The sequence below is a fragment of the Plectropomus leopardus genome, chromosome 3 (genome assembly GCF_026936395.1).
Source record: "Plectropomus leopardus strain MGB_pleo_1.0 chromosome 3, ASM2693639v1, whole genome shotgun sequence".
Taxonomy (NCBI): Eukaryota; Metazoa; Chordata; class Actinopteri; order Perciformes; family Serranidae; genus Plectropomus; species Plectropomus leopardus.
The window spans coordinates 8,190,191-8,215,748 of NC_142178.1; the positions used below are offsets into that span (position 1 = coordinate 8,190,191).

The following is a 25,558-nucleotide window of genomic DNA, read 5'->3' on the forward strand; positions in this document are numbered from 1 at the left end:
AATTATAGTAGACTACCACTTTCTTAACTAAATCAGAGATAATAACACAATTAATAATACTCCAATAACTTCCAAATCCTTCATAGATTAAATTTGGGTTGACAATTTGTCAAAAATAAAACTAGATTTGGGCTCCCAAATGTTGACTCCATGGCTACGGTCTTGAAAAAATGAATGGTGTGTAATGTAGTAGTCTATACGCACGCATGCAAATCTGCTGCAAACACATATAAAACACCAGTTATATTTTTTATGTAAAACACAATATGTAGTGTACAATATGAAGAATATGTCAGCGTCTCTGGTGTGTGACTGGTTGAAGGAGTGGCACCAGTGAGTGCAGTGACGCTCAGTAAACTGGGAGGGTCGCTGATGATTCTCTGCAAACATGGCTGCCCAGGATGAACTCAGTAAGTTTCTCTCTGCGTTATTGCTGATCAACATTTCCTAAAATATCCTATTAGCGCTTGTCAAAATTGGTGAACAACGGGGCTGCTTCAGTGTAACGTCTCGGATGTTTTGTCAAGGACCGATGAGGCCTCTTTGAGTTAAAAACCGGTGCGGGAAAGTCAGCTAGCTGCTCAGCTAGCTGGAATGCTAACGTCAGGAGGCCGTTTGCCCAGTCATGGTCAAAATGAAACTATCACGCAGGCTTCTGATATATCCTCTTCAGTGAAACTTTGAAGGTGTTCATTGAAAACTCGATCATTTAGGGTATTTCGGGGTAATTTGGCAGGGTGTCAGTGGCTGCCTAAAGCCGGTGTTGTGGCGTCAAAATGAAATGAAATGCGCTGATAGTCAGTCAGTTGTTGTAGCTAGCTGGTTGGTGAAGCATGCCAGAGAAAGAAGGTAGGGCTGGCTGATGGTTGCACCAACACAGCAGCTGACAGGACGAGCATGAGGGACTGTCTGTCTCACTGTTTTTATTTTGTGTATTTTACTGCCTCTGTTTAAAGCTGAAGGTCGCGCAGACTGGTTTTGCAAGTGGTTGCATACACCTAGTGCGTTTTTTTTTTTTTTACTTCAAATTTGTATGGAAATGAATTATGGTAGACATGCTTTGGTGCTGGTTCAAAGCATTAGTGGGTCTATTTTTAGTGTTGGGATATGATAAATATAACCAACTAAATGAGACATTCGAGTAGGGATTAACCAATAGTGCTGATACCGATTATTAGCACTCAATGAGACCAATAACCAATATTTGGAACCGATATGCATTTACAATAAAAATGATATTATTTGTCATAATATTTGTGTCGAAAATTAGAATTTGGAGTACAATAAACTCCAACACAAAACTTTGTTTAAATACCTTTAACAAATGTTTAATCAAAATTGAGACTTTCAGCATAATATACAGCAAATAACAGGAGCGCTTCTGGTGTCCCTCAAACCGGCTCTGATCATGGAAGGGAATACTTAAAAAAAAAAAAAAAAAAGGCAGGAACATGTAACCATTATATATGTTCCTGCCTTTCTATCATATACTGCAATTTCCCTGTAACTTTTCCTATGAAGTTCCGTGAAAATTGAAATAAAACATGAATTAATAAAAATAGCTCCCCGAGGTTTTACAAAGGAAAACTTCCCGATGATCGGCCAGGCCGATAATCTGTCGACCCCTACACAAGAGTTGAATTTAGTGTTAAATGTGTTTTTTGACAGATCAACTGGAACGTGTGTTCCTCCGCCTGGGCCATGCAGAAACAGATGAGCAGCTGCAGGACATTATCTCCAAGTTCCTGCCCCCCGTGCTCCTCAAACTCTCCAGCGTTCAGGAGGGGGTGCGAAAGAAAGTAAGAAGGGTGTTGTCCCTCTCTGTGACTAAAGAGATTACAGTGACTCTTTGCTCTACAGCTATACGTAAAAATCTGAACACATTGCAACCTAATGTTCTCCCATAAATATTTTAACCAAAATGAACGATCAACCCAATAAAACTTCCATGATGCAGATATGGATTCACTTCTTCCTGATGCAGAAATGCTTTGTTTTATTTAGTGAAACCACTTTTACTTTGTGCTGATTCTGCTAGGTCATGGAGTTGTTGGTCCACCTAAACAAGAGGATAAAAAGCCGCCCTAAAATTCAGCTACCAGTAGAAACTTTGCTCGTACAGTACCAAGATCCTGCTGCAGCGTCCTTTGTAACGGTAAGAATCACATTTTCCAGTGAAGTTATTTAGAAGAAGCAGGGTTCTGTACAGGGTACCCGCAGGGTCTTAAAAGTCTTAAAAAACCTTGAATTTAATATTCTCAAATTTAAGGCGTTCAAAAGTTTTTAATTCATCCACAGAGTCTTAAATTTTGTTTGTTTTTATAACATTTTTAATTTTATTATGTTAAATGTTATAAGAGTGCAGACACACTCCTCACAAAGCCACATAAATCATATCTCAAAGTGTGTATTAATAACATGTTTTATTAAATTCAATAATTTGGTAAATAATTATTTCTAGGGCTGCAAATTGTCACAGATTTTGAATTATATCCTTTAGCAGTTTGCCAGTACGGCCTTGGAGTTGGGGTTAAATTTGTTTCGAGGTGGTATTAAAAAGGTCTTAAAAAAGTCTTAAAATGAACTTATCTGTAACTTGACACAGCAGTGGTGAATGTCTGTGTATGTATTTTGTAGAATTTCACCATCATCTACATCAAAATGGGCTACCCACGTCTGGAGGTGGGGAAACAGTGCGAGCTGGCCCCCACCCTTCTCACTGCCATGGAAGGCAAGCCACAGCCGCAGCAGGACAGGTGAGGGGGCGCATGCACTTGCACATCTTAGGATGCACAAGCATATTAATAATCACAGTGCTGCATTAAAACAAGCAAGTTTTTTCAGAAACTCCTGAGTTTTGTCGAGATCGACACGTGTTAAGGTTAAACACAGACTCAGTCCGCTCTATAAAAATGGGCTGACCCTGTCCATTCCTTGTTGGACTATAATTTTGTTTCGCTCTTTCTTCTCTCAGCCTGATGCACCTGCTGATCCCAACTCTCTACCACATGAAGTATCCTGCAGACACCTCCAAGGTCGCTTCTCCATTTAACTTAACTGAGAGGCCAAAGACAGTGCAGCTGCTGCTGGAGTTCATGTTGGATGTTTTACTCATGCCTTACGGGTGAGTTTATGCTGTGTGCTTTGGGTGTTATGTGGTTGTGTACGTGTGTGGGTCTCAAAATGATTGAATGCTCGGTACACACTCTCGGATGAAAGAATCTCACATGCAGATTGAGAAACACAAAATGGCCCAGAAAACCAGCCAGAACGGCAGATGTTTCCCACTTCTGTTGGTAAACTTAATAGATACTTTAATGTTAATGCAATATGTTCATTGTCTTCCACGTGTTCCACTCTAAAAAGGGTTGTTTGTTCTCAACATTTAACATAGATAACTTTGTCACTGGACAGAAAAGTCATGTTTTATGTTATGATGAATATTTGGGCAAAATAAAATTGTCAAATTTGGTTATTAAAAAAACTGGTCTTATACTTAATCCGAGTGGCATTAAAAAGTCTTAATCTATCTTGCCTTTAGCTGCAGGAACCCTGTAGATGCTCATGACATTTATTTTTGAGCTCTTGTTGCAAAATTGGCATGCCAAGTTGGCCTCTTTTCCCCGCGTCCACATTCTTCATACTTTGTCCCACGTTCTTCCTATGTCATCATACAGTCTGCATACATCAAACTTGATGTTGTACCCATGTTTATTAAGATTCTTGTCGCACAGTGTAGCTGCACTAAACTCCTAAGGTTGCCAAAATCTCACAGTCTGTAGGAGGCTTTATTCTAAGTATTTGAACAAGAACCTTGACTTGTTCTCTGTTTGGCTCCTCCAGGTTTGTGCTGAATGAATCCCCGACTCGCCCTGCTCCCTCCTCCTCCCAGGGAGCAGATGGGGCAGTGGCTGCAGGTGGCCAGGGTCTCCCCCAGCCTCCCCCAGGGATGAGTGTCTATGCTGCCAAGAGGGTGATCGGAGAGGCCCAGTGGAGCGCTGAGCAGCTAGAGCAGGTACAGGAACTGAAACAGAAACACAGCTCAATCCAGAAGTTGTGTTTCAGCTATCAGTTAAATACATGTACAAAAATATATCTGTATTTTAGGGGCTGTAAAACGAGTTTATATGTAGGTGATGATGTAAATTGTGTTTGTCGTGAGCATCAGCTAATAATTCCTTCATCTTGTATTTCATTTTAACAGTGTAAACTGGGCATCGTTAAGTTCATGGAGGCAAAGCAGGTCCCAGAGGTGGAGACGGTGGTGCACCTGGTGGTGGCGTCAAGCGACACGCGACACAGTGTGGCCACCGCAGCTGATCTGGAGCTGAAGAGCAAACAGAGGTAGGTGAAGGAGCTCAGATCATGGCTGGTTCAAGTCATACCCTCTGTAATATTTCCTCTGATGCAATTAGGCCCACCAAAGCATTGTTTGTCCCAGCTGAAAAAAACAGGTGTTCCTCAGGAAATGACTAGCAGGGAGCGTTTGAGAGCGATTTGGTGGTGCAGGGTTCTGCAGCTGAAACACTTTGGTTGCATCTGGTTGCTATGATACATAATATCCACAGAAGTAAATATTTTAGGGCAAGGTTGAGTACTCACTCTGGATAAAGGTGAAGGCTCAAGCACATATGGAGAGACTGAGGGTCCTGGAACCTGGAAAAGTTTCACAATCACATTTCCCAGTCTTAGAAAAGTCACAGAATTAGAAAAAGTTGGGATATTTTGGTGTGTGTAATAAAAAAAATCATTAGAGTAGTCTTCTGTGGACAGCTTTCCATTGAATGTAATTTTCACTGTAAAAGGAACATACGTAAACCTGTAAACCTTTTGTTTACAATCACATGTGTTACTTCACTGACTCTCCATGAATGCTAGCTTGCAAGCTGGAATTCTTTTTGAATAGAGTTTGTATCTGATATGTTGAAAAACACTGAGAAAGTAGGGCAATTTTTCAGTATGGGTCCTTGAGAAGTCATGGTAAAGTTTTGAAATTTTATCCATTTAAATGTGTGGGAAACCCTGTAAAAAAAGCCTGAAAATGAGTGGGGAGTTGGTCTTTGTATTTGCCCTTCTTTTATTCTAAAGTTGAAAATTTTCCAACTCTCACAGCTCGGAAAAATACGCCTGAAAGGCAGCAATCAGTGCAGAATAGACACTCAGCGTCTTGTCAGGCTGGTGTTTGTAGTGTGGTGTAGATTTGCAGCGCTCCTCAGCCTCAGGAAAAGAACCACTTTGGTGGACACGGCCCCTTAATCATCAGGTTATTTGATATTCTGGTGGTGCTTCAAATCCACAAGGTAAAATCATTACTCTGTAAGTGATTCATTCTTTGCCAATAGCATTCTCTTCAGGCTTTGTTTAAGAGACTGACGGGCTGCTATCTAAATCCATCTGAAGGAAACACAAACAGTACAAATCTGTATTCATAGCGTTGCTTGTGTCCTTGTTTTATTATCTTCCAGTATCATCGATTGGAACAATCCTTTAATTATCAACAAGATGTACAAGGTGTATCTGGGGGATGTTCCTCTGAAAACAAAGGTTTGTTAAGTCGACAATTGATTTTCACAGTCAACCTGTGAGATTTTCTTTTTAAATATTGAATATATAATACTGTTTTTGTATGTGCACAAGGGGGGAAATGTGAAGCAAGAGCTGAAACACGAGCCGGTGAGCACGAGAGTCAAACTGAAGATCCTGCCGCATCTTCTACGGTCACGCCTCGCAGCAGAGTGCTTTCCAGCTAACATCCAGGTTGGCTCTTTGTCCATGCTTGTGGGCATATTTATGTTTTGCTAGATTTTTTTCAAGGCTATATAATTTTCAAGAAAATGCTCTCCTGTGTGGTACAGTCATTCCTTTTCTTTTCTCCGCAGGTTGTGTATGATGGTCTGTTCGGAGCCAACACCAACAACAAACTGCTGTCTCTCACCCTGCAGTTTGTCCATCACATCTGCATGGTGTAAGAAAAGTGTCCTTTTTCTAGATGCATCCACGTTTCTTTTTTTTTCACCTAAGAAAAAGTGCTTTTTGAAAAATAATATGTGGATTTTTTAATGTTTTCAGATGTCCCGACACTAATAAACCTTTGGGACTAATGCTGCTTAATGGTCTCACCAAGCTCATCAATGAATACAAGGAGGTAAAACTACAAACGACAGCACACATTTAAACTGCAAATTCATTCAGGTTAATTTGATTTCTACCTGCTTACTACACAACATTTGTCCTTACAGGATCCTAAGTTACTGTGTGTTGCCTACTCTGCTGTTGGAAAGCTGTCAAGGTACAATGAAATAATTCTCTTTTTTCTGTAAACTTTGCCAGCATGGTGTGGGATTATACAATTAAAAAACAATACTTTTTTATATGCTCTCCTCTAGCCGCATGCCACAGCTATTCACAAAGGATATTGCACTCGTGCAGCAGTTTTTTGAGTCCATGTGCAAGGTAGGTGAATCAAAAATTTGACAATTAAGGAAGCTAAAACTCAGTAAATACATAAAAAAAGATCATTTACGTACTCTGTTCTTAGAAAAGCACAATGGTATATCTCATATTGTTTTTTCCCAAATTCTGTGTCATCTTTAGGAGGACGCTGATGTCCGCCTTGCCATTCAGGAGGCTTTGTCGATGATGGTTGGAGCTTATGCCAACCTGCAGGGAGCACTGCTGAACCTAATGGAGGCACTGGTGGCGGCTTACATTGGAAAGGTGAGTGTGCTGGTAAAATACTTATTTATTTTATAAGAAACACACATTCATGTTGACTAAGTAGGCATGAGGCTCTTCTTTTTGTGGCAGCCGGAGGTGCAAGTTCGTCAGGTGGCCATGAAGTTTGCCAGCACCGTGTTTGCTCCTGATCACGTGCCATCAAGATACCTGCTGCTGCTGGCAGCTGGAGACCCGTAAGTGCGAAACATAGAAAACTTCCACGTGATGGTTAAATTAATCACAACAAATGCACAAGTATCAATTTTAAGTATCAAATGTAATTTATGTAATTAAGTATTGATAGCAAAAGTACAAGTATATGCCGATAATAAAAGAGCAAACAATCAGAATTTTGAGGATTATGAAGTTTATTTAACATGTGCACATCTTTAAAAATGCAGTGTATGTTACACTTGAAGAAAAGTACTGGAGTATTTTTGACAAAGTATTATTACTTTGTTACATTACACCACTGCTTATATCACATACACACAAAGATACAAATGAGATGGGGTGTGTTTAACACAGTAAAAACGGTGTTAATGGTTTACTTTCCCTTATTAAAGCACATCACTTTGCAGAACAGAATAAAACACTACACACACTAATGCATCTAAGTGAGTGCTTTTCAAATTAAAAACGGGTTATAAAGTCCAAAGTTCAAGGTCAGCGAGCACAGAGCCGAGCAGCTTTTAACCATTGTTTCAAGGTGCTTTTGAAAGTCCTGAAAGAGCTGCAGCTCATCACGTCGTCAGGCAGTGTTCAACTGATTTGTAGCTTTTACTGAAAAAGAAAAAAATCACAGAAGATAAAATGAGCTGTTTTTATTCTGTGTTTTAGGAGGGAGGAGGTGTCTGGGGAGGCCCAGAGGGTGCTGAGAGCTTTACCTACCAAGAGCTCAGAGAAGGAGGGACCAAAGCCAATGCCCTCCTTTCCAGACATGGTGGCCTATGTCCAGGAGAAGGTGAGGCTCTGTACATGTTTTTTTATTTTATACAAATAAAACAGGATGTACCCATTTTTACTAAAAGAAATAATGAAAATCATTTTTTTTGACTGTGTCATTACCAGGCGGCTCAGAGGATCAAGACTCCAGCTAAGTACATTGTTGGAACTTCCACTATTCCTTTCAACCCATCTGCGTTTGGGGAGGTAAATATTACTCAGTGATCATCCTGTGATATCCATTTATTGTGACACGCGATGAGTTGGCAAATTCAGTTCAGATCTTTTTGGAAGTAAGTTTTTACCACTGACTTCTGTTTATTCCCCTTGCTTTCTTAGATCGTGCTCTACCTGAGGATGTGTTTAGCCCACAGCGCCGGGGTCACGCCCATGTCCACACGCCTGGCAGACATGCAGGACGATGCACCTGCCATTGGACGCTATGTCCACACACTGCTGTCCTCTGAGTCTCAGCCCTCTGTGTCAAAGGGTTCTGAGGCAAACCCTGTTCATGTGTACATGGATCTGCTGCAGCAGCTGCTGTCTGCTGTCGGAGGTGAGAGAAGTTCACCTGCTCTTTCCTCAGGGTCATTAACTGCAGGATACCGTCAGCTCCGCACTGTTATTATGGGCTTCATAGAACATTAAAGAAGATTTTTAAGAACTGCAGATTAGCTTCTGTTTATCACTTTGAGTCAGAATCGGGTCTCGAGTAGTCATATGTAGCACCCTTTTGCAGTGCTGGTTGTTGGTGTTGAATATTTCATTATCTGCTTTGTGTTTTATTTTTTTGTGGTATATGGTTTGACAGAACTATTTATTTTCTTTCTTTTGTACGATTATTTGTGAGACGTGACTCTGACTGGCACCGCACTTTATAAAAAGAAAACAACTCCCTCCACATGATATCAGAAATTGAGTATACTATACCAGAACCTGTGAAATTTTACGATTCTTGAAAACTTATTTGACACCACAGTGAAAAATTAAACAATAACTCCCATGTGCTTAACATATACTCCTTCACAAAAATGTAAATAAAATTTATATTAAATTTGATTATTAATACCCGATCATCTGCCCTCAACACAGCGATCAAGTCTTTGTTGGTTCATGAGATTTTGTGGGCAAGGAAAAAAATATTGATATATAGCCTTTATTATATTAGTGTATTTCTTCTCTGTCATTTGTTTAGCACTTGCTCATGTGAGATGTGACGGTTGCTCTTTGTGGTGGACTATTTGTCCCACCCAGCTGTCACTGTGATTGGATGGCTGGGTAAAAAGTGATAGTGATGAGCCCGTCTTTTACCAAAAGTTGAACATTTTGCAATTGTCACTGACCAGTAAAAAAATAGCAAACATGCAGCAGTCAGCACAGAATAGACACTCAGCGCATTGGCACGCTGCAGGTGTTTGTAGCATTGTGTAAATAGTGCAGCTCTCCCACTGCAATAAAAAATTTAACAAAATATTCAAAGCACATCTCTTCTTGACGATTGGAGGCGAAGCTGTCACTGCAGCTTCATATTTTGTTCTTCTGTGCTGATAGTCGTTCTTCCTTTGACATTAAATGGCAGACGAGAACTTCTGTAGATGTTTATGCTCCCCCATCATTTATGGAAGAATTGAATTCCATTACCCATTGTACTGGAGAAAAAAGAGTATCTTCACGTATTCAGAATTTTGGCATCGACTTAGTACCGAAGTATTGGTTCTCGTGACATCTCTCATCTTGAGTTTAATACAGTGTGATACAGAAAATGTTTTTGTTAATTTAACGTATTGTAAGTAATGTATTTAGTTATATATTGTTTTTATATTCATCTGTAAAGTGTAGTATTGTAAAAAACACAAATGGTCATGACAATCATGGTTGGAAACAGTCTGCATGTGTTATTTATGCTTCTATTACTGATCTCAACAGGAATCCCAGTAATGTACTGTTTACTGGAGGTGGTGTCCGTGTGCCCAGAGAAACTGGCTCCCAGATTTGTTGATAAAATTGACTGGATCAAAGTGAGTATTTCACCTATTTATGTGTTTATTTGTATGTATTAATCATGTTATTAATCAGATTTTTCATGCTCTGATTCATTAGTGAGACAAATGTCAGCATCTCTAAACTGTTAGACCAGCTGTCCTGTGGTGGTGTAAAACCAAGAGCCTAATTCAAATTTCCCCACCGTCAGTGCATTCAGCTGTAATAACAGATGTTTTCTTCTCCAGAGTCTGATGAACACAAATAAGGAGGACATGAGGGAGCTCGCCGCTCAGCTGTATGCTGTGGTGGTTTCCACCATGACCGGCAACGAGCTGCAGACGGCCGTGCACAACCTGCTCAAAATCACCAAAGACAACCATGTAAGCCACCGTGTCTCTTCATAGTTTTTAAAAAACATTTTAAAGTGTGCACTTGTATGTACTTGTGTGAACATTATTTGGTTTTGTTGAACCACAGAGTCCTGAGACTCAGCATGGTGCCATTTTGGCTCTGGGCTACATGGTGGGAAGATACATGAGCAAGAAGAAAGCTGTGACCTCTGGGGACGACATGGGGCAGCAAATGAGCATCACCTCCCAGGGAGAAGATGAACTTGTTGCCATGGCTACCAAGACAGTTGGTATGTAATCATTTTTGGAACAATTTCCTGCAGTTTAGTCTTTATATACTGACTATAGCAGCTGTTAGAGTACCATAAAGTAGTGTTAAAAGGCCATTTGTTTGCCTTTGATTGTGATGATGGGATGTAAAGAAAAAAAATCTTATCTCCTTTGAAACAAAACTCTTTGTATTTTATTTACCATGTAACTTTTTGTGTGAATACAGTTAAATAAAAACCAATTATTTCTGTCTAAACGGGTTGTTCCACATACATGTCCGTGTGCATGTCCATCCAGGTTCCTTTCTTGACAACAGTAGTGCACTGCTGGCTGTAGCAGCGTGCACGGCTCTGGGAGAAATTGGCCGTAACGGCGCCCTGCTGATCCCTGCAGAGGGGGAAGGCTTCACCAAACTGTCAGCCGTTGAAAACCTGCTGGTTCGCATCCCCTCCGGCAAGGAGAGCACCAAGGTAACCAAGGACCACACAAAAGGAAGTGGTTGCTGTGATATCTCATATACATGTATGTATTAACGATGAAGAACTAAAAGATTGGCTCATATCTGTCCGTCTGTCCATGCACGTGTTCCAGATGAAGGAGCGATCCATCCAGACCTTGGGCTACCTTCCTGTGGGAGACGGAGACTTCCCTCACCAGAAGAAGCTGCTGCAGGGTCTCATGGACTCCGTGGAGGTATGAAACATACTGAGTGACTGTAGCAATGCAACACTTTGCAGAAACATCTCTTATATGTTTCCTTTTTTCTCTCTTAAGGCCAAACAGGTGGAGCTGCAGTTCACAGTTGGAGAGGCTATAACCAGCGCTGCAATAGGCACCAGCTCTGGAGCTGCCAGAGACCCGTGGACCTGCACTGAGGACCAGTACAGCCCGCCACACAGTGAGTACCTGCAGTTATAGAAGTTTAAAGTAGGGCTGTCAGTGTTAACGCTTTAATCGCGATGCTATTGAAGTCCATACAAAACGCATTCTTTTAAAATAAAAATAACATTAATCGTCAGCTGACTTTTCAGTCTTTAAGAGGCCGCGCTGAGTTTTATCATATAAAAAAAGCAGACCTTAGAAATCCAGTGGCACCATGTCATGGCAGATTTTAAGGAAGGGGACAAAATAAGACTCCAAATTTAGGCTATATTTTGGCAATGGTAAAATGGCATAGTCATTTCACAGGGGTCCTTTGACCTCTGACCTCAAGATACCTGAATGAAAATGGGTTCTGTGGGTGCCCGTGAGTCTCCCCTTTACAGACATCCCCTCTTCATGCTCGTCCCATGAAATTCTTTGCTTTCATTTGATCCCTAATCAAGACAATCTGGTCAGCTTCAACTGTTTTGAAATGCAAAATAATTTCATTAGAAACGGCGTGAATCGCGATTAACTATTGAAATTCTGCGATTTTTAAAAAAGATAATAGTTTGACAGCCCTGGTTTAAACAGATTTTGGACATTCATAGTAGTACTAATGACTTGGTTGTCATGTATGCATTAAAGCTGACACATTGCAGTTATTTAAGTGATCACATTTGTCAGAATGTCTCTTGTATAACAACAGTGATTGTTACAGTGATACGCATTTTGATGAAAGACATATTTTCTGTGTAGCAGCTTTGCATTGCTGGTAATTAAATGTGAAAAAGTCAATTTGCATGAGTATGCATTTACATGTACTAATATGTATTTGTTCTATCTACACCTCAAATGGCTCCTGGACAAAACTAGAAATATTAATTTCAGCTCCTCAACATCATTCTCTTTCGTTCCCTGTTAGATGTGAAAAACAATGATGTGGTTCCTTGGGTCCTCAAGTCCATCCTGTCCCGGTATATACCCAGCCAGAACCCCCATGTCCGACAGGCAGCCTGCATATGGCTGCTCTCCCTGGTCAAGAAACTCAGCCAGCATAAGGAAATCACGGTGGGTGTATTGTGCAGATAGATATCAATGAATCTAAAGAGAAACTGGGTCACAGCTCAAAGTCTGATCACTTTTTGCAGCTAGAGTGAGGAAGAGTTTTAGTCTTTTTATACTGTCCCTCGTTTTTGGTGTGTAAAGCCTCAGATAACTAGCGGCAAAGAAGCCAACTGCTGCTTCGCCTGTTTCTTGACTGGAAAGTTGCACTTGAACACAAAGAAACCGCAAAGATTACACCTGACGGCAAACCAGCTTATATGTTCTTTGCCTGCGAGAGAGAAAATAACCTCATACAGGCAGACGGCAGCCGTCTGTCATCATCATTCAAAAAGGGAAACTGGACAACCGTCTTAACGCTGGTTAGCCAGTTAGCACATTAACAACAAACCATCAAGAAACGTTTCTGTTAAAGAGCTCAGTGGCTAAAGGAAAACAAGCTTACCTCCTATAACAAGTTTGTTTTCATCTCACTCCTTCTCAGATGTAGCCGTGTGGTAACTTTCCTCACTGAAGTTTCTTTTCTCGTGCTGAGCTGAACTGTTTTGTAGCAAAGAATGAAAAACACATTAAAAAAAACAGAATTCAGGAGGTTGAGGGATTTATATATAGAAAGTTCAGACTTGCCAACTAGTTTGTAATAGATATAATTTTTTTTACTCCTACAGTCCAGTTTGAAGGAGATTCAGGTGGCGTTCATCTCTGTTCTCTCAGACCCTGATGGTAAGAGACTTTTTTCTAACCTGACTGTTAATTTGATCTGTTCATTACTTAACACCAGCCAGCACTTTTCAAATGCACCTGCGTAACATTACAAAATAATCCATCACCCTTTTTTCTCTGTCCCTCTCCATCCATCTCTTCTTTCATCTAGAGCTGAGTCAGGATGTGGCGTCTAAAGGCCTGGGCCTCGTCTATGAGATGGGAGGAGAGGCTGACCAGCAGGAACTGGTGTCCACCCTGGTGGAAACACTCATGACTGGCAAAAGGTGAGCAGATGGTTGAGTAAAAGAGGATGGAATGAAAGGAGAGAAAGAGCTGCACGAGGTGTCCTTTTTGCAGGGGAGAAGCCATAAAGTCAACACATTTTCACTTTATGAGGATATTGTTAAATCTTTATTCATCTTTGCCAACAGAGTGAAACATGCCGTGTCAGAGGATACAGAGGTGTTCCAAGGAGAAGGTTTGGGGAAAACACCTGATGGGTAAGTCATATGTTACCATCATACAAATGTGTTGGTCTTGTGTTTGTCTAAGTGTATGGAAGACAAAAAATGACTTAGGTATCAATAAAACAAATAAACAAATGTATAAATAAACCCATGAGTAAATAAATATATATTAAAATAAAGGTATAAATAAATGCTGAGATAATAAAAAAGTGAAATTACAAATAAAGACAGGAATAAATAAATAAATGTAAAAATACAGAAAGGAATAAATAAATGCTGAGGTTATACAAATAAGTAAATGTTAAAATACTTATGGAAGTTAATACATAAATGCATTTGTTGATAAAAGTTGATAAATAAACAGAACATAGATCAATATATATCTTAAGTTTATTGCTACATTTTGTACATCTTCACTGATATATTTCTGTTATTGTTGATGAAGGAGGTTCTAACCTTTGCATTTATTTTATTTCTTTTTGTATTTTTTCTTTATATATTTCACCATTTATTTATTTTTGTATTTATTTTGTTTGTATTGATACTAAAGTCATTTTTTGTCTCCCATATAAATGTAACAATGATACTAAAAATCTCCATTTCACCCCTCTCCCTTTCTCTTCTGCTCCCTCTTTCATTGATGGCTCCTGGCAGTCACGGCCTAACCACATACAAGGAGCTCTGCTCATTGGCCAGCGACCTGAACCAACCAGATCTCGTCTACAAATTCATGAACCTTGCCAATCATCATGCCATGTGGAACTCCCGCAAGGTATCATGCATCATCCTCCTCCTCTTTTCCTTCCACCGCATGTGCCACTTCACCTGACTATCTGACGGTCTCGCTTCCTTCCTTCCTCCTGTCAGGGAGCAGCGTTTGGTTTCCACATGATCGCTGCCAAGGCTGGAGAGCAGCTGGCTCCATTCCTGCCCCAGCTCGTGCCCCGCCTGTACCGCTACCAGTTTGACCCCAACCTGAGCATTCGTCAGGCCATGACCAGCATCTGGGATGCCTTGGTCACTGATAAGACCCTGGTAGGAGTTTAGCCATGTGCAGCATACACATGCACAAAAAAACAAACCTGTGCGTGTGTTAACAACAGATGTAGATGTAGACATTATTAGATTTTTAGGAACATTTGGGTTTGTCCTAATATGTTTCAGGTGGATAAGTATCTTAAGGAGATCCTGCAGGATGTAATTTCCAACTTGACTAGTAACACCTGGAGAGTGCGCGAGTCCAGGTACAGTAGCAATACACACACTAATCATCAAACTCTTGAAAATAAAAGTGAGTGTTTCTTAATTAGACTATTATTATACAGTATCAGGACATACGTGAAGTGTTACATTTTAAGGAGCATATGTATAGTAATTTATACTAATTTATACGGTATTTATACTGAATACTGAAGTCTTAAGGTGAAGAAGCTTAGAAGTCTATGCAGTGATGTAAAAGTCAGAAAAAACATCAGTTTTAATTGAAGATTTACTTTTCCTTCCAGCTGCATGGCTCTGAATGACCTGATTCGTGGACGCCAGGCTGATGACCTCATTGATCACCTGGCGGAAATGTTGGAGACACTGTTCAGAGTCCTTGATGACATCAAGGTGAGCAAGAACCATATATGGCTATCATGTTGTTTAGGCATTATGTACACACAGCAGAATAACTGCTCAAACATTAAAGTAGCATTACATTACTTAGTAATGTGATTCGACTGTGTCCTGCATTTTAGGAGTCTGTGAGAAAAGCCGCAGACCTAACACTGAAGACACTCAGTAAGGTAAAGCTGCCACAATATTGCCTGCGTTTATGTCTTTGTAACTTTTTGTGGGTAAAGATGCATGTACAATGTGTGTCTCACTCTCCGTCTAGGTGTGTATCCGTATGTGTGAGTCTACAGGCTCCGCAGCCCAGAGAATTGTGGCAGTGCTGTTACCTACCCTGCTGGAGAAAGGCATCGTTAGCAATGTCGCCGAGGTCCGCTCACTAAGGTAAGTTGCTCACAGTATATTGATGCAACTTATGCTCGATGTCTGTCGGTCGAGATGAATTTTATGGTCATTCACAGTACTCACACGGCAAGTGCATAGCAGAAAGAAATGATGTTGCATCCAGCACGCAAATGTAAGAAAATAATGCAAACAAAGAATAAAAAGTTAGATCTCTAAACATACTGTACACAAACGACAAGTATATTATAGGCATGATAAAAGCTAAAAACTGACAGTAAATTTTATTTTAGTGTATTTGACAAGAATTCAAACACAGCAGTAAAAAGTACAGACGTACAAGACATTGTCACAGAAAACAGGATTTAGTCCAGGACTAATTTCCATCGTGGTCCATCATGTTTCATCAGACCTTCCACTACACAGCAAGCTGTAGACAGCCATGCAACAATCAAAGCAGAAAAATGCTTTGGCTGAGTCATCTGCATATAAAAATAAATTACGAGTGCATACTGCCTTTATGTCATTTATATTAAACAAAAAGAGCAGAGGACCCAGTACACTGCCTTGTGGCACCACACGTGATTGGCACGACCTCCATCTGAGGTTAAAGGACATCCATACAGAGGGCTTTTAACCTAGCTCAAAGAATCCTTTGATTGACTGTGTTGAAGGCCTCTTGCAAGCCCAGAAAAAAGTGATGACACTGCAAATATAGGATAAAAATTGTACAGATTGCAATTTAGCAGTCAGGGTAGATGGTAGACTGCGTGTGGACGATTTTGTCTATAACAGTTTAAAACTCTGGCGAAGTTGATTTTTTTGTTGTTTTTGTTCAAACACAGAAAAATTAAATCAGATGTTTGTTTGTTTTTATTCTTTTCATCCCCTGTTCATCAAAGTCTCAGCGGCAGCAACAGTTTTGTAATGGGCTGTTCACACTATAAGCAACGAAGCTACAGCTACCAGCTTAGAGTAGCCATTGGAAGAGTTACTCAAGCACATGTTGACTGAATTGTGTCATCTAGGCTTGCAAATGCCATGGTTGGTTGACACTTCACTGCATCATTGGAGGCCAACTCAACACTGATTTGTGTCAAGCAAGCCCCTCATGCAGCAACAAGAATCCGGCGTCAACTTGTAGCTTCATGTCAGTTGCATTTATTGTTATTCCCTCCCAGTATCCAGACCCTGGTGAAGATAAGTAAAACGGCTGGTGCCAGACTAAAGCCTCATGCTTCCCGGCTGATTCCGGCCCTGCTGGAGGCCCTTACCACCCTGGAGCCTCAGGTCCTCAACTACCTCAGTCTCAGAGCCACAGAGCAAGAAAAGGTAACCTCAGCTGACTGCTGCATGTTCACCCAAAGTCTGGTAACCAAAGTCTGGTGGATTAATCACAGGTTAGACTCCAGACTGTCATGGTTTGTATTCTTTCTGCCTTTCTAGAGTGCCATGGATGCTGCCAGGCTGAGCGCTGCCAAGTCCTCTCCAATGATGGAGACGGTTAACATGGTGAGAAACATCATAATTAAGTAGCAGAACCTCAGTGAGTGCTCGCCTTTACCTTTGGGGTTTTAGTCCCAGTTTCAAAGTGTCAGGGGAAAGAAAGATTTCTACTCGACAAAACGTGACAATGAGATTTTAAGGATTTGTCTTGTGTATCCCTGTGCTCAGTGTCTGCAGCACCTCGACGTCTCTGTGCTGGGAGAGCTGGTTCCCAGGCTCTGTGAGCTGCTTAAGAGTGGAGTAGGCTTAGGCACCAAGGTAGACACACTTCTATAATCACTGATTCTCACACTGTCTGTAAATGCTTTGGTTTTCTGATTTAAATCCACCTGTTTCCTGAGCGCTGTCCATTGTGTCTCTTATATATGTAAAGATTCAGTATGTTGCATCAGCCTGTTTATGTTTGTGTCTTTCTTCGCCACAGGGTGGCTGTGCTAGTGTCATCGTTTCACTCACAGTGCAGTGCCCCCAGGACCTCACCCCATACTCAGGTAGAGCATAAGTATTCTCATCTGTTCCTGTGATATGTTTACTGTTTGGCGTAAGTGATCTAATGATGAAGATGTTTTTGTTGCTTCCAGGTAAACTGATGAGTGCCCTGCTGAATGGTATCCACGACAGAAGCACTGTGGTACAGAAGGCGTATGCCTTTGCTTTGGGACACCTAGTCAGAGTAAGCACCCTGTCTGTTACACAATCTTATGTATCTTTAGGTGGTTGTAATTGACTTGGTAAGCATGAGTTGTACTTTTCTCATCAGACAGCAAAAGACACCAGTGTAGAGAAACTACTAATGAAGCTCAACAACTGGTACTTAGAGAAAGAAGGTAAGACAGCAGAATTTTGTGTTTTTTAGTTTTATTTTGTTTTCACGGTGGATGGTGCACATGAATAAACACTGCTGTAAACTTGCCAGTGTTAGCCAAAGGCTAATTTTCAACTATTGTCCCTTGGCCTGGTGTGAAGACAAAAATTAAATGTATGAATGAACATGAAGAATAAGCCAAATAGTTAGCACATTAAAAGCACACGAAGAAGATAATTCTACATGACAGAACATAGCAATTTGCAAGCAGACAGTATAACAACAAGATACAAAAAATAGCAGGCAAGAAACAGTCATGCACAAGGTATAAACATTAGTAAAAAAAAAAAAAAGTGATTATAGACAGTAAGACATATGCATATGCAGACAAGACACAAGGCAGGTTTCCATTAACCCTTAAATTGCGCAAAATGAAACCATGAATATAAAACACACCTAATGGAAACGTCAATTTGGAAAAAAAAAACTCCCATCTATCACAAGAAAGTTTTTACGCTTGCACGAGGGGATATCTCAGCCAATTTCAAAAAGCCATATTTTGCAAAACTGCAATGGAAACACTTTTTTGGCTTTTACAGGTTACATGATGCTATGGCCATGTGCTTGTCAGTAGGAACTGGCTCCCTCATGATGCAGCAGGAGCTACAAGAGGTGTTATTGTATCACATAACTCTTCAAAAAATGAGCTGATCATTCAGAAGTTTTGAATCCACAATTCCTCTGTGAAATCGTGGACTATCACCTCCCAGGAGTCCCTCATTCATGGCGGCTCCCATATTTAAGGGGCTCGCCTTTCTATTCATCACTCGTATAACACGCCTACGTCGCCTTGGATTAGAAATAATGACGGCTAGTGTGGTGGCTGCAATAAAAATAAACCTGCTAATGTTCTGAACATCCATCACCATGCTTCTTGGAGTGTTGTTGCGAGTGGAGAAGTTGCGTAATATCGCAATAGAAGTCACATAGTGTGACTTGTCATCTCCCAATTGTGTTTTAAGGAAATTACGAAGATATCGTTCAATTTATGCGCAAATCTGTAATGGAAATCCGCCCAGTGAGGCATGTGGAAGCTGTGTTGGATGACACACCTGTTTGCCAGGTTTTAAGATTGTGTACAAATGAGCAGTATGTGTAGGTAATTTAACATTAAAAGTTGTGGTTCTGTGTGCATTAAATCAAAATGCAACTTTTGGACTCTGCTGTCTTCAAGTCTCACTGTTCTCTGGACTCTCTCACTCCTAGAACCGGTGTACAAGTCCTCATGTGCGCTGACCATGCACGCCATCAGCCACTACAGCCCTGATGTGCTGAAAGGTCACGCAGGAGTGGCTCTGCCGCTGGCCTTCCTGGGGATGCATCAGGCGCCAGGTCCCGATGAAGAGAAAGGAGAGAGCCATGACGCCACGCTGTGGGCTGAGGTGTGGCAGGAGAATGTCCCAGGTGAGTGTGAAAAGCATGACTATAAATCCATTTATAAAACTACACAAAAAAGATATTTTGGGAGGTATATGGATGAGGAAAGGTTGGGGGATGTTTCTATTTATTTTGTAACATTGAGAGATATTCAGATGGTAAATAAATAGTTTTTTATCTATTTAATTTGGTGGTAAGTATGTAAACGTCCACTCGGACTCAGTGATGACTTGCATACATTTTGGTTGTAAAAGGTCAAGATCACTGTGATCTTGCTTTCATCTCATTCTCTTAAATTCTCCATAAGGGAGTTTTTTAGGGAGTTTCCACAAATTTGACACAAACATCCACTTGGGCTGAAGGTTGAACTGATTTTTCATAAACATGACCAACTATTACAGATTGCAAAGGTTGCTGTTTAATTTTAATACAATAATTAACATTTAGACAAAGGTGGTAATGTACAGCTCTGTTCATGTTATATATTGTACATGGTCAGTGAGTGTTGCAGGTCCTTGAAAAGTTATGGAAGTTATGGAAATGTTCTAAAATTTTGCCCTTGAAAATATGTAGCAACCCTGTATCCAGTTTTTTTTAATACAATTAATGTTGTTTAGAAGAAATAATTTACAAAATGCTCGGATATATTGATATACTAGTATTTTGGAATTTCTTATTCCAGTCATAATATTTATATGTATTTTGTCACTGTGATAACATACGCTTTTTATCTCTGTACTTTTCTCTGACTCCAGGAAGCTTTGGAGGCATCAGGCTTTACATGACAGAGCTGATTGCTATCACGCAGAAGGCACTGCAGTCCCAGTCTTGGAAGATGAAGGCTCAGGGCGCAGCTGCCATGGCAACCGTTGCTAGGGAACAGACGGGCTCATTGGTGGCACCACACCTTGGCATGGTGCTAACTGCTTTAATGCAGGGACTATCTGGGCGCACATGGGCTGGCAAGGTAACTGCTGACAATACGACAGCAGAACAACAAAAGAGATTGTTGGGTTAAAAGATAAATTCTGGGTTGATATATGTTTTCTTTTGTTTGTATGTTTCAGGAGGAGCTGTTGAAAGCCATCGGATCAGTCGTTTCCAAATGCAGGTTAGATTTCTTGCAGAACTTGTTTTTCCTATCTACATCTGTTTTGTTCGAAATACAGCGTTCATTTACTGGTTTTTTTATACTACATTGCTTCCATTATTCCTCTGTCTTTTAGCGAGGAGCTGAAGAAGCCGTGCGCAGGCCAGCCGACCATCTCTGAGGTGCTGGAGGTCGTGTTGAAGGAATGCCGTAAGGAGAGTCTGGTCTACAAAATGGCCGCTCTGCGCTGTGCTGGAGACGTGCTCCACAGCAGTCAGGAGGACCGGTTCAGTGACTTGGCTGAGGTCCTTTTCCCTCTGATCAAGAAGGTTCAATCACATCTCTTATTTTGATATCTACTGTTTGTTCTTAGTTATAGCACCATATTGGAAGACATTGTTAAAATTTCAAGAAGCCTGTTTAACTCAGTCCATCTCCCTGATTCCCAACAGAACTGCCCACAGAGCGGCGGTGCCTCGCCGAGGTCACGGGAGGAGGACGATGACGATAGAGATGTGAAGGAGAAAGAGCTGCAGACCGAAGCTCTGCTCTGTGCTTTTGAGACTCTTGGAAAGGCTTGGCCTAGAAACTCACAGACTCAGGGTGAGTTACAGACACGACTGGAACACTGATCAAATGTAACAAGTTAACTGGTACAGGGGAATGAATAAACTCCCAACCACATTTTCACAGCTGTACACTTCTCAACTGACGCTGGTGCAGAGGCATTATGTTTTCAGGTTGACTGTCCATCCAAACTTACGTCCTGTTCTTGTGAACGCAATATCACAGCATCGCCATGAAGGAATTTCTTCAAATCAAGCACAAATGCCAACTTGAATGCAAGAATGACCTGATTAAAGATGGTGGTCATAGGTCAAAGTTCGAGGTCACTGTGACCTTCTGTTACCCATTTTTGTGAATGCAATATCTCAAGAACACCTTGAGGGAATTTCTTCAAATTTGGCACAAACGTTTGAGTAAACCCAAGGATGAGCTGATTAGATTTTGTTGGTCAAAGTTCACATTGACCTTGCATTCCTCTTATTCATGTGAACATAATATCTCAAGAACATCTTGAGGGAATTTATTCAAATTTGACACAAACATCCACTTGGACTCAAGTGGTGGCCAAAGGTCAAGGTGACGATGATCTCACACAGCATGTTTTTGGCCATAACTTAAGAACCCTAAAGAGCCACCTTAGAACTGTTCTTATTGTATAGAGCTTTCTGTGTGTGAAGCATTCATGTTTTCACAGACCTGGAGGTGCAACTTAACTGGTATGTGGAGGCATAAAACTGCACAGCAGAATATCTAGTTTAACATATTCTACATTGTGTGGTGAATAATATGAATCCTGGACGTTAACATTACCACAACAATATCATACGGCAAGATCTGAGGCCTAAAATTGCCCAATTTCTATTATGTGGTGGTCCTTGTGTGCTCACTACCAGAATCACATCTAAACTTTAACTTCTGCCTACCCCCAATAGAAATGGGTGGATCAGTCGATGCAAAGAATATTATCCATAACATTTTATTATTTTTTTAGTAAAAGTAAAACTTCTTTTCTGTTCTGTTTACTTAATAGGACTGAGATTGAGTAAAATAAGACAAACCTTAACAGAAGAGAAGTGAGCGACATTTAAAGTTGAAAAACATATAAGCTGCATCATACCAGTCCAATACCAAACCAAGTTTTCTGAACTTCTGAGATTCTACCACATTGTCAGCGGCTGGAGCTCAGTGAAAGAATGACCATAGTGTTATTATGTTCTGCATGTGTGTGTCTGCAGCTCGTTTCCAGGTGGAGGTGTGCAGTCTAATGTGTGACAAGCTCAAGCTGAGCACCTGGAAAGTCCAGCTTGTTGTCCTACAGTCCATGAAGGCGTACTTCAAGGAGTAAGAACCTAAATTTCAAATGCTCTTTTCATCTGTTCTTTGAAATTAACCTTTGAATTAACAAAGCTGATCAAAATGTGCTCACAATGAACATTTCTAAAGTGTCTGACGGCATACGTGTGCTGTTTTTCAGGTTATTGCTGCTTGAGAAAGGCAGTGAAGACGTCAATTTACTGTCCCAGATCCTCACAGAGACCTGTGCTGCTCTCACTTACCCTTTAGGTACGAGCCTCATGGTCACAGTCTACTTAGTAATAATAATATAGTAATATAGTCTAATCTGCCTTTCATCATGCTTCTCATGTTTGTGTTGTTTTTTTTATCCAGAAAACAAAAGCTACTCGTCTGTGAGGACAGAGGCCTTGTCAGTTGTGGATCTGATCGTAAAGAGAACTGGAGGTAAGTATTTACTGCTGCTGAGGTCGTAAAGTGTGTTGCTCTTCAGTAGTTGAGTTCAGTTTGAATGTGAGCAAATGAAAAGATGAGCTGAGTTTTTCTGCAGGTGCAGGATTTCTCTTCTCTTAACTGGATGTGAAAATAACTTTAGGCCCTGTACATATCTCCTTCATGGACTGTATAAAAGAAGTAAACATAACCAAAGTTATTTTGAAGTTGGCAGCTTCAATTTTCAGAGCTATACATATATATATATATATATATATATATATATATATATATATATATATATATATATATATATATATATATATATATATATATATATATATATATATATATATATATATATATATATATATATATATATATATACATTAATTCAACCCTATCTCAAATCGGGTTTATTTCAACTTTCAGCTGTTGGCAAAAAAAACAAAAAAACAAATCAAACAAAGACAATTTAAATAGCACAGCTAATATTTTAAGAGGTTTCTCCAGATTCCACACAAAATGCCACTTTTAATGACTACTGCAGTCTCAAAATTATTCAACCCTTTATGGCAAGTGTACTTAGTACTTAGAGGAGCACCTTTTTGCTGTTATGACCTGATGCATAGCCAGACACCAGCTTCTGGCAGCGTTCCTGAGGAATCTGCGCTCATTGCTGTTGGGCAACGGCCTTCACTTCACTAATACTCTGGGGTTTGCGCGCTGCAACTGCCTTCTTCAAATCCCACCACATATTTTCTATGGGATTCAAGTCAAACGACTTTGACGGCCACTCTAGAATCTTCCACGACTTTTTCTGAAACCAAGCCTTGTAGACTTTAAGACAAAGTTTCACTTTTGTTTTATCACTCGCTAGAACAGAATCCTAAAACTTCTGTGGCCTATTTATATGGTTTTGAGCGTAATGGACTTTTCTTGTGCTTATGTGTCAGTCATTGTGTGCGTCTTGGAGTCTGAGCATGGAGACCTTTAGTGTTTAGTATGCGTCTTATTCGTCTAGTATATCAAACTCTGCCTCCAACAGTATTTCTATGAACATTCACTGCCTTTGCTGTTTTTTGTATCCTTTTCCTTGTTTGTGCAAGGCAGTAATCTCTTCTCTCGACTTTTTGGACAGCTCTCTTAATTTGTCATATTTGACATGAGTCAAATGTCCCCATCAACAAACCATAAGCCTGTCAAGGTATTCGAAGTGTTCTAACTCAAGCACGCCTAATGCAACCATTGAAGCCCTTGATTAGTTGCAGTGGGTGTGCTTGAGACAACACCTGATTTGCAAATGTGTGAGAATCTATTCAGGGGGTTGAATAATTTTGAGACTGCAGTAATCATTAAAAGTGGCATTTTGTGAAGAATTTGAAGAAACCTCTTATAATATTAGATGTGTTGAGCTATTTAAATTGTTCTGGTTTGATTTGAAAATTGCAAACTGCTGAAAGTTTGTAAATTTTGTCAGTAAACCAAATTTGCAATGGGGGTTAAATAATTTTGAGCGCAACTATATATATATATACATATATATATATATATATATATATACACAGTGTGTATATATATATATATATATAAACAATTCTATCATAACATTCTTTCTGCAGACCCCCTTAAGTATTTTTACTTTTCAACAATAAAGAACCTAAATGTAAAAAAAAAAGACATGCAACATTGCACTTAACCTCTGGGAAATTAAAATAACCCTATAAAAAAGGGGCAAATCTATGTAGCGTGCTTTATTGATCCAAGTGTCACTGACGAATGTTGTTGTGCCTGTGTGATCTAAACAGAGAGCGAGCAGTGGGACTGTATGTCTGTAAAGAGCCGTGAGCAGCTGCAGCGCTCCCTGTCAACGCTGCAGTCAGACAGCAGACCTGACCTGAGGGACAAGGCCCAGGAGCTGCGCAGACACATCCAGAGCCAACCCTGAGGACACGCATGCACGCACACACACGCACGCACACACACTGCTAACCAATCCAGCCAAATACATGCACTCGCAACACAGAACACAACTAAATCGAGCACCGACTCATTTTTCTTCATCAGTAAAACGAAACACATCGCACACACTCCTCTGTCTGTTGATGCAGTTATCTCTCCTTTACACACCTCTCAGTCATTGCATTACTCATCCATATTACCTGAGAGCTTTGAAGCTGGTTACAGCTGACAGACTGAGTCACTTTCGTGGCTGACGAAGCTTGACCTTGAAGCTTGGTGAGACTACAGGATCACAACTTGCTCTGACAAGCGGTTGAGGGCAAGGCTATTATTGTAACGTGTCAACTTTTATTTGGTTCATTTAAATGGACAGTAACATAATGATAATAAATGCTATATAAACCAATGTGTTGGGTTTGTGGACGCTGTATATCTATAGCCCCAAAATGGGGACTTTTACTACTGTTGTGGGTTTGCCTACTCATTAAATATCACGACAACAGCAGGCCGGACACCTCGGATGATGCATAAGGTTGACTCGTTAGGTCTCATTCAAGGTGGCAGTTTTTAGGGGTGTGGACACTCAGAGGCTTTGGAGATTTGTCTCCTGTAAATGATGTTCTTTTCCCTGTTTGCAACGTGAATGAGCAGGACAACAGCCAATTTTGTGAAGTCTTGAGAGTAATGATAATATTATTAATAAAAAGAAAACACCCTGCTGTTAAGCTGAAAGTGATGCTCTAGTTGTTTGAATTTGTCCCTGATGAAATAAAACTACCTTGACAATTTGGACACGTGACTTTCTTTTGTCTCAATACAGATCGATCGTTATACATTTGCAGTTTAAAATCAAAGCAGCAAGCTAAAATAAGTTTTTTTTCTTAGAGGCTGCGGAGGCAATGATTCACACTAATGATCACACATAATGAGACTAGTGTATGAGTACTAGTTATTCAAAAATACAGTAATGAAAGGGTAGCGGAAATGTAACTAATAAGGCAAACTTACACATGTAACAGCAAAACTCTGTCGTGTACTCTAGATTCATGCTGTGGTTAGTAACTAGTTAATTACAAAAACAGTTACGGGGGGAAACAATTTAATTAAGTTACAGTTACCAATCAAAATGTTGGTGATCACAAACAGG

At 40.3% G+C, this 25,558-nt stretch overlaps 1 protein-coding gene across 1 annotated transcript; it reads left to right on the plus strand.

The window, feature by feature from the left end:
- The first annotated feature begins 311 nt into the window (after window positions 1-311).
- On the plus strand, window positions 312-25,203 carry ecpas (Ecm29 proteasome adaptor and scaffold). Its single transcript, XM_042484844.2, has 49 exons — window positions 312-410; window positions 1,669-1,799; window positions 2,039-2,155; window positions 2,638-2,756; window positions 2,975-3,124; window positions 3,844-4,015; window positions 4,205-4,344; window positions 5,466-5,544; window positions 5,638-5,757; window positions 5,880-5,965; window positions 6,070-6,145; window positions 6,240-6,289; window positions 6,387-6,453; window positions 6,595-6,717; window positions 6,808-6,911; window positions 7,558-7,681; window positions 7,789-7,869; window positions 8,002-8,218; window positions 9,589-9,680; window positions 9,891-10,025; window positions 10,123-10,285; window positions 10,563-10,735; window positions 10,857-10,958; window positions 11,040-11,163; window positions 12,052-12,197; window positions 12,860-12,914; window positions 13,066-13,180; window positions 13,328-13,396; window positions 14,018-14,135; window positions 14,231-14,398; window positions 14,528-14,607; window positions 14,869-14,974; window positions 15,103-15,150; window positions 15,243-15,361; window positions 16,501-16,651; window positions 16,766-16,831; window positions 16,994-17,083; window positions 17,250-17,316; window positions 17,407-17,498; window positions 17,586-17,652; window positions 18,897-19,094; window positions 19,823-20,034; window positions 20,135-20,178; window positions 20,294-20,486; window positions 20,610-20,760; window positions 21,960-22,065; window positions 22,199-22,287; window positions 22,393-22,464; window positions 24,258-25,203. The coding sequence occupies exons 1-49, from the start codon at window positions 389-391 to the stop codon at window positions 24,395-24,397; spliced, it is 5,529 nt and encodes a 1,842-aa protein (XP_042340778.1). The 5' UTR covers window positions 312-388; the 3' UTR covers window positions 24,398-25,203.
- Window positions 25,204-25,558: the final 355 nt, after the last annotated feature.